This window comes from Brassica oleracea, unplaced genomic scaffold (genome assembly GCF_000695525.1).
Source record: "Brassica oleracea var. oleracea cultivar TO1000 unplaced genomic scaffold, BOL UnpScaffold01057, whole genome shotgun sequence".
NCBI classification, from domain to species: Eukaryota; Viridiplantae; Streptophyta; class Magnoliopsida; order Brassicales; family Brassicaceae; genus Brassica; species Brassica oleracea.
In genome coordinates, this window is record NW_013617627.1 from 22,569 (window position 1) to 31,307 (window position 8,739).

The window sequence follows — 8,739 nt, forward strand, 5'->3', positions numbered from 1 at the left end:
TTAGCAGATGAACGGTTTATTAACATGACGGTCATGACAATACAAACCTGGCCGTTGACTAAAATTCTGTCTCTTGAGAATCTCTCTAGCTCTCAAAACCATCTCCTTGTTTGTTATCTCCTTTCTCGTCTCCGCTAATATCGTCTGAATCGCATCACTGAATGCTCCATACGCTTTACCAGTTCTTGTCACGTAAACATCCTCAGATCTTTGATCTGTTTGACATCCACTTAACAAAATACCGTTGTCCGGAACCTTACTTTTAACCTCAGTTCCTGTACCATTTGTATTAACCTCGCGCTTTCCCAAGAACATACTTATCAATCCTCTGTGACATTTCTTTTCATTGAATTGGAGAGCATCACATTCAGACTCGAGTCTTCTCCAAATACTTTAACAAGTGTCTCTCTGGTTTTCCCATGATTGATATCGGTTTGACCCGTTTGTTCCTTGAGAAGACTTACATAGCTATCTAGAGGTAGATATCTTGTTTTCATATCGACCGTCTCACCGTCCTCTAACTCTGTCTCTCTAGTGAAACTATCGTGGCCACCTCCACTCTCTCTATGAGGATCGTTCGAGATTCCACAAGTCGTTGGAAAACTCCTCACAATGCTAGCTAAGAAGTTAAGGACGCCAGATTTAGGCTTATTCACGTGGCTCTCCCCCATCTGTTCCTTTGTTTCCTCTATGAGACCACCACTATGACAAGAGGCCGAGATTATCGTCAAGAGACATCCTTCTTTTACTTCTGCCACCATGTCTCTAAACTCATTGTCTACAAATACATGTTCGGCAAGAAGATGACTATTAGAAAAATGGTAACATAATTCAAAACAGCAATATGTACAAAAAAAATTGCAGTAGCTAGGCGTTTTATAGGGGATTATTTTAGACGGATGCATAGACTGTTTTGTCAAACGCCTAAACCGATTTTTTTTTTTTTAATTGTTTTGTTTAGGTTGGTTTTGCCGTCTAAAACGATTTTTAGAACATTTACAACTTTGCTCAAAAAAAAACAAAGAACATTTACAAGTAAAAAGATTCATCAAGGTGAATCAAAAATATCAAATAGAAACGTAACGGTTTGCTCAAGTTTCGACGGCAGAGTACTCTGCTTTTCCAAAACAGAGTATTCTAACACATGAAATCAAAAGTCTGACAAAAAAGGGCACATACCCGTGATCAGATTCATATCGCAAGGAGTGATGCACTCGTCATAATTTGTAGCGTCGAACAACCCTTGCTCTGTTGGGAGTCTCGTGCCATGTCCACTGTAATGAAACACCAGAACATCACCCGGTTCTCCTTATTAAAAAAGGAATGGTTTAGCATTTAACTAATGACCAATGGTCCAATAAAGACTAGCATTCTTGTTTGTTATCTTGTCTTTTCCTCTTTGAGGGAAACTTCGTTTAGTGGTCTTTGGGTTTCACTTTATAATTCATTAATCTTTCTTTAATGTCAAGTATAAATATAAACGTGTTATATATAGATCTATATATCGGATTAAGAAAACTTACAAGCATTAGGGCATTTTTTAGTGGCTAAAAGGTTTTCAGTACGAATATTCAAGATACCTTAAACTCTTCAACGAAAAAATGGGGGTCCATTGTGAAGCAATGGGTTCCAGCTCATTGACATCACTGGGTATGTCAATGGTGCATAACATCAGTCCCAGAAATTTACTGAGAACATCAGAGGAATCCATAAAAGTTGGCACAATCTGGCTCACAAGTCCAACCAAATATCGGTAATCTGTTACACATTGACAAGGAGTTAAAATGGCAAAACAAACCTATGTTTTCATGCGTGCTTAATAAGAAATAACTCACCACAAACTTTGAGACCTTTCCCAACCCTAACAGCTGAAGTAAGCAGTGTCAAGAGTCGGGTCAAATGAGCTGAGCTTTTGTTTATACAAGCAGTCCCACATAACGGTTAATTCTTCTGCTTTAGTTTCCTCGCATATTCTTTGCAAAGCTGAACTCACAGCTTCTACTGTACTACCAGAACCTGTAATGATATACAACATCAAACAATGACCAACTAGTTTCTAAACTAATCACATGAACATTATTGGAAATGGATATACTAGAGAGATATATAGAAAACACACTAGACTTATAAAATAAGAAAATTCTAACATATATTTAGAAAAGAGGACTTACCCTGAGGAAAATCATCACAAGAGGACAATGTTGAATCTTTCAGCAAGAAACTCAAAGCTTTCCCAGCTTTGGAATGGAGACTTTTCTCAGAAGCATCCCTGATCATAACATGATATAGTAGAGTAGCTCCTCCACATTTATTCAGTGGGTTAGCAAGTTCAGAAAGGATCATCTTGATCCCTGTAACGTTCGTGAGATAAGAATCAACTAGACTGTCCCTAACATAGACAAGGAGAAAACATAAAGAAAAAATCAATTCATCACCTATCTCGCGTTGCTCATCCCGTGCAGTCCTCAACAAAAGTGCCATCGAACGTGACATCAATTCGTTGATAGATTCTTGGGGGTAGTACCTCAGCTCCAGTGTATCAAAAGAAACAGAGAAATATATAAGCCGTACGATCCAGTATCATTTACAGTACTAATCCACTTACCTGAGAACACCTTCGATGTCGCATATGAGATACTTCTGCAGGTTCATTACTATGTTGGACCATGATACGAATATCTTCACGTAAGGAAAGGACCAGAACATCAGCGAAAAATAATCTGTAATAGTAAGCATTGTTCTGAGTGCAAAACATGTTAGACAAGAGCAAAAACCTGCTTAACAATATCTGGCTCTTTCTGACCACCCTTTTTCAGAAGTTTCACTAAGGAGTTAACAAGCCTTGGAAGGAAGCTAGACAAGAAATATACAAAAGGAATCGGCTAGAATATATAGACAAGAACTGATCAAAGAGACCACAAACGAAGCAAGAGAAGGAAGGGAAATACAATTTTCTATAACATTCTGTAAATTATATGCATCAGTTCATACATGTGAAAAGACTCTATATTGTCTAGTATTCCATGAGTAATCTGTAGCAGCTCAAAAAATATTTCAATGGATCTTCCAAAGCATTAACTTCCGCTAAGTTATATAATTTACACAACTCTGTTTTCACTTTTCAGAGTATGCTAGGCACAAATATTTGGAATGCTATAAGAATACATAAGTGGCACTTTCAAAAACCATAAAAGAGTATTGTGCAGCTGAAAAGAGTAAAGAAGTTTAATAAATACTCACGGAATAAAGCTGTCCAATAGATCTCTTGATAAAGCATCAATTAACCTGCGCAAAAAAAGTAAGAAAGATATGATCTTTACACATCTACAGAGAAAAAGATATGTTCTTTGTTCATGCTTATCTTGCTTGCATGCACTGGACTAAAGATATGAGTGTGGGAAGATAGCGTACTCGAGAAAGGCTCCCAGAGATAATCTTGCTTCCATATGTAATCCACCAGAGACAAGCTTTGAGAAGACTATTTCTTTTTGCGAGATGATCAACGGCAGAGTTTGAACAAAGGGGAACATCTCTTCATAGAATTTAGTAAAATGTTTTGCTGTATTCAGTTCCTGCATTTTTGACCAACCAAATTACATGTCTCTCTGAAATATTTATACATGTGACCAACGGCTACCAAAGAAGTTCATGAAGCAAAGAAATTTAAGACTATAATAGGTGATTTTTTTCTAGAGTAAGTAACTTGAAACCAGCAGTAGGATACGACACTATAAAGACAAGTAGAAGAAGAAGAAAGATTAAAACTTTGATCAGAGTAACAACATACCCTTAATTCTACGAGGCGATCCTTGAGAAAGGTGGAACCCTCTGAAGGCTCAGCCTTCGCCTTCTCTAAGCTCTTAAAAACATTGAGGACTTCTGTTTTAGTGTCTTCCATTTTCTCACCGACCTTCTTGAACTGCATTCATCCACACGAGAGTTACACACATAAACAAACAAAAAACACTTGTCAGTGAGTATTCTGAAACGGTATTTACAGAAACAACAGAACGAGAAGACGAACCGAAAATTTGTTCGTTGCCTCGGAGTTCTTGAGCGACTTGACAGCCCTAGAATCAGCTGGAGTCGCCATGATCACGGCACTAAACTTTTAGGGTTTTGACAACTCCCTTGAAGCAAGGATTCTGATTCAGAGTTCTCTAATTTCCGATTTACCAGGAAGCAGTCAATACTCGAAGAAGAGAGAAAGCCGCGCAGCGTTTGGGAGAACAAAGGCTTAAACCCTTCTTTCTAGAGGTTTATATAGTATGTGTACTTTTAATTTTTAGAGAAATTCCGTCATTTTAAAATTTTGGTTACAATAGACTTCAACAAAGAAAACTACCAAAATAAGTTTTATTATTTTACCCTAGGTTTAACTAATCTAGACTTAAAGTTTAGACTTGAATTTTAAATTTAAAAAAATTAAAAATTTCAAAACAAAAAGAGTTATTTTGGTCATTTTGGTCATTTTCTTTTTTTGAGAGTTATTTTTGTGATAAAAAGTTATAAAAAGCTATTTGAAAAAATTACCTTAATTTTTATTTCCATATATAATAATTACGACAAACGGACCGGGTAGATATCAGATTCTGTTAAAAGCCTGGTAACCGAATGAGTTTTACGGTGTTAACTAAATTTAAACCGAATTATTAAATTATGGTTCGATTCAATTTAGTATTTTTCGGGTAAAGTTAGGGTATGAATGATGACCAAAGAACGATGAGGAATAATGCATTTCTTAACGTTTTTTTTTTAAAATTACCATTTGTAAAGAATAGTTTTTTCCTTTCCGTTACTTATCATTTCTATTATTGCAGAAGAATATAAAACAAAATTATTCTTTACTAAATATGATAAAAAATTAGCATTCCTAAAATTTTATTCTTATAAATTAGTATTTTCTTATTCGTTCATAATGTTCTTCTTATGGTTACCCGTTAGACCTTTACTAGTCTGGTTGTAAAGTTGGGGCTGGGTATTTGGTTCTGTTGGTAGTTCAATGTTTTCAGTTCATGGACTTTGGGTTTTGGTTCTCTCAAGTTGTTAGAATCTGCCAGTTTTATTTTTATATTTGAACAATGTATTTCTCTATAATTTTTACCTTGAATAAAATTTAGTGAGAAAAAAAGTATGATTTATGAAAGCTTATCAAGTCTTAGGGAATTAAATTTCAAATCAAAATATTGCTGATCAATATTAATACCCTTAGGGCAGAGATCTAAGAATCATGACTAAGTTCTTAAAATAATATAAAATTTTAAATCTTGAAGATAATAAAAAAAAACTTATAGAACTGACTTTAAATCAACACACATAGAAACCAGACACATAAAATATGTTGTTTTGCCCGCTTCACTTTTAAGATTTCTGCAGCCTCACAATCATATCATAATGGAGGAAACCAGCTCTAGCAGCTCTTTCCGGTTGCTCTGCAACTTCAAAAAGCATCATCTTGATCCCTGTAAATAAATGTTCCCGAGATAACGATTCAGCTGCAGTGTCCCCTACAAATAGATTGAAGTATTGAACATAAAAAATGACAAAGCAATTCCTCACCTTTTTCAAGCTGACTGGGCCGAGCTAGATCCAACGCACATGACATCGATCTTGATATTTTTTCATTGATAATGTCACTGGGGTATTCCTAACCAAAGGCGAAAATTAAAACATTACAACAAAAAATGATAACGAATACAATACTGTTAGACAGCACCTACAACATGTACTATCCATTCATATAACAAGAAAAAAAAGACTAATCAACATTTTTTATTGGGCCAAGTCAAGGTTGCAAGTAACAGAAAGCATTATTCATTTTAACCACAAGAATCCTCAACTGAGATCAGAGTGACAGTGATACATACATTAGATTGGAGTTGTGTATTTACCTGAGAGCACCTTGGATGTCGCGTGAGAAACAAAACCTTAGGTTTTCTATTATTTCAGACCAGGATGTGAATATCTGCATGAAATAAAAGGGCCAAAACTCAATACTATTAAGCAAAAAAGCAATGTCGTGAGTGTGAAAATATGTCGTTATACAAGAGCAAAAAAAACAAAACCTGCTCAATAGTCTCTGCATCTTTCTGACCACCATTATTCAGGAGAACTACTAACGAGTTGACAACCCGTGGAAGGAAGCTAGACAAGAGAATAAAAAACATACAAAGGAAAATGGTTGGAAATTAGTTCTATGCATTATACATCATGACAATATTTTTTTGTAAGCTATGCATTATGAGTTCTATGAGACTTCAGAGTATGCAATGTTACAAGGGTGCAGCAGCATCGACTGTGGCCTAAGCAGTTGCAAAGGATAAATAGTTTTGATAAAAATACTAACGGAGCAAAGTCGTCCTTGAGATCTCTTGATAAAGCAGCAATCAACCTGGTGTGGGGCGAGAAAAATGGATTAGAATGTGATTCCAAAGTTGTGTGGTTAAATACAATCGAATGTCCCTGACAAGCATGAACCAAACAATGATCCATAGATGGTCCGATGATCAAAGAGTGAGCTAGAAAATAGCAAACCTGAGGATGGGATCAAGAGAGAATCTTGCTTCCATTTGTAATTCAGAGACAAGTTTTGAGAAGATGAATTCTGAATACAGAACAATTGACTGCCGAGTTTGAATATACGGCAACAGATCTTCAAAAAAAGAAATAAAATCTGCTGATGTGTTCTGATCCTACATTTAACCAACCAAAACTCAATACTCAACAAATAGCAAAAGACACATTGATGCTTACAAACTAAAAGTAGCCAAATCTGTTTTGAGGTGACTTGTGAAAATTTCAGGTTCACACAATCATTAAAATTCTCATTACGGTTCAAGAGTTAAAGTAAAGACAGAGATACAAAGAAAGATTAAAACTTTTGATCAAAACACATACTCTCAATTCTACGAGGCAATCCTTGAAAAACGTGGATCCATTTGGAGGCTTGTCCAACACAAAGGCAAACACGTCTTCGATTCTCGGACCGGGTAACTTATAAAAAAAAGACCAAAACGACCGTAGATAGTTATAGGGAAAGCAAACAGTAGTCCAGTGAATGAATTTAGTTACAAGAAAGCACATCGAGAAGACGCACCATAAATATATTCCTTAGCATATTAGGATTCCGACAATCACCACGGCCGAAACTATAAGGATTCCGACAACTACGAGACAGAGAGAGAGAGAGAAAGAGAGGCAAGTGTGAAATCGCTGTAACAAATATGGGGGCGGCCAGCTTTCAAGCAAAACAAATTTTGCACGGCAAACTGAAGAAGAAGATTGTTGTTTTGTAAATTTTATTATGATATTTCACACGCAGTCTTCAACTTTACAACAGTTTAGCACATATATAATCTAAAGGTTTCCTAGAAGCAAAGGCTTCCCAAAACACAACCCACGTAATATTACAGATGTCTAAACATAGTCACTTGCTTTCCACATGCAAGTCATACCAAAATAGATTACGTAATCACTTGACCACCTTGCAACATCTTTGACTAAGGCACTTTCTAACAAATCTCCTCCTTGCCTTAGTTCCTGCAAACACCTAGTTTGTTTCTCAGATATTCAAACCTTGCTTTTGGTAAAGCTTTGGTGAATACATCAGCAATTTGATCATTTGTTTTGCAGTACACCAACTTTATCTCTCCATTCTTCTGTTCTTCTCTTAGATGATACAGCTTGATATTGAAATGCTTGGTTTTGCCATGAAAGATAGAATCCTTTGAGATAACAATAGCAGCTTGATTATCAACAAAAATCTCTGTTGGTTCCTTTTGCTCCATATGTAGATCAGTAAGTAGTTTTCTGATCCAAACTGCTTGATTTACCGAGGCATTTGCTGCAACGTACTCTGCTTCTGCAATACTCTGAGCTATAACATCCTGTTTCTTTGAACACCATGAAAACATTCCTGATCCAAAAGTGAAACAGAAACCTGTTGTGCTTCTCATATCATCAATAGATCCAGCCCAATCACTATCAGAAAATCCAGTAAGCTTGGGACTGTGAGAACATGTATACTTGATGCCATACTCTGTTGTTCCTCTAACATATCTCAAGATTCTTTTTCCAGCTTGAAAATGTATTTCACTGGCAGAATGCATAAACCTTGAGAGAGAACTTACAGAAAACATTATGTCAGGTCTGGTGGATGTGAGATACATCAAGCAACCAATCAAGCTTCTGTATTTATTTTCATCTATCTTTCCAGCTCCATCTTCTTTGCTGAATTTCTCCTTTTGATTCATTGGTGTGTCTGTTCTCTTGCAATCTTCCATCTGAAACTTCTTAAGAATCTCTTTTGCATACTTCCTTTGATGTATAATAATTCCATCGCCTTTTTGTTGCACTTCCATTCCCAGAAAATAAGACATCAAACCGAGATTTGTCATCTCAAAGGCTTTGAGAATTTCAGACTTGAAAGCACCCACTAACATCTCGTTATTTCCGGTCACAAGCAGGTCATCAACATAAATGGAAACCACAAGTAAATTACCACTTGTCTCTTTGATATAAAATGTAGCTTCACTTAGACTTTTGACAAATCCCATCTTGTGAAGATGATCATCAATTCTTGTGTACCGAACTCTTGGTGCCTGTCTAAAACCATACAAAGCTTTTTTTAACAAATAGACTTTATCCTCTTGTTCCTTTACTCTAAACCCAGCAGGTTGTTCTACATAGATTTCTTCTTCAAGATAGCCATTTAGAAAAGCTGATTTGACATCTAAATGA

General features: G+C 36.0%; 2 protein-coding genes and 1 pseudogene across 3 annotated transcripts; all 3 read right to left on the bottom strand.

Annotated features, from left to right (window-relative positions):
* On the bottom strand, window positions 1-1,711 carry LOC106320770 (annotated as a pseudogene).
* Window positions 1,539-4,191, bottom strand: LOC106320772 (small subunit processome component 20 homolog). Of its 2 annotated transcripts, XM_013759133.1 has the most exons (9): window positions 4,025-4,191; window positions 3,788-3,919; window positions 3,412-3,572; window positions 3,241-3,285; window positions 2,606-2,720; window positions 2,436-2,529; window positions 2,172-2,351; window positions 1,836-2,016; window positions 1,539-1,758 (listed from the first exon to the last, which is right to left on the bottom strand). In XM_013759133.1, exons 1-8 carry the CDS (start codon window positions 4,091-4,093, stop codon window positions 1,862-1,864), a joined length of 951 nt encoding a protein of 316 aa, XP_013614587.1. In that variant the 5' UTR covers window positions 4,094-4,191; the 3' UTR covers window positions 1,539-1,758; window positions 1,836-1,861. The 2 variants fall into 2 exon arrangements, with proteins under 2 accessions (XP_013614587.1, XP_013614588.1); XM_013759134.1 differs by lacking the exons at window positions 1,539-1,758; window positions 1,836-2,016; window positions 2,172-2,351 and adding an exon at window positions 2,775-2,853 and having other exon boundaries at window positions 2,455-2,529; window positions 2,606-2,679.
* Window positions 4,192-5,227: 1,036 nt separating this feature from the next.
* On the bottom strand, window positions 5,228-7,310 carry LOC106320775. Its single transcript, XM_013759135.1, has 8 exons — window positions 7,097-7,310; window positions 6,898-6,993; window positions 6,535-6,692; window positions 6,347-6,391; window positions 6,066-6,144; window positions 5,892-5,965; window positions 5,560-5,636; window positions 5,228-5,462 (listed from the first exon to the last, which is right to left on the bottom strand). The coding sequence occupies exons 1-8, from the start codon at window positions 7,115-7,117 to the stop codon at window positions 5,362-5,364; spliced, it is 651 nt and encodes a 216-aa protein (XP_013614589.1). The 5' UTR covers window positions 7,118-7,310; the 3' UTR covers window positions 5,228-5,361.
* Window positions 7,311-8,739: the final 1,429 nt, after the last annotated feature.

What these genes read in the sequence shown, in the direction of transcription:
- LOC106320772 (XM_013759133.1), bottom strand. Translation starts at nt 4,093, where the DNA reads ATGGCGACTCCAGCTGATTCTAGGGCTGTCAAGTCGCTCAAGAACTCC. An exon ending in AGGCAACGAACAAATTTTCG is followed by an intron (nt 3,920 to 4,024) that starts GTTCGTCTTCTC and finishes GGATGAATGCAG; the next exon opens with TTCAAGAAGGTCGGTGAGAA. An exon ending in TTGTGATGATTTTCCTCAGG is followed by an intron (nt 2,017 to 2,171) that starts GTAAGTCCTCTT and finishes ATATCATTACAG; the next exon opens with GTTCTGGTAGTACAGTAGAA.
- LOC106320775 (XM_013759135.1), bottom strand. Translation starts at nt 7,117, where the DNA reads ATGCTAAGGAATATATTTATG. An exon ending in TGCTAAGGAATATATTTATG is followed by an intron (nt 6,994 to 7,096) that starts GTGCGTCTTCTC and finishes TTTTTTTATAAG; the next exon opens with TTACCCGGTCCGAGAATCGA. An exon ending in TCTCTTGATCCCATCCTCAG is followed by an intron (nt 6,392 to 6,534) that starts GTTTGCTATTTT and finishes GCCCCACACCAG; the next exon opens with GTTGATTGCTGCTTTATCAA.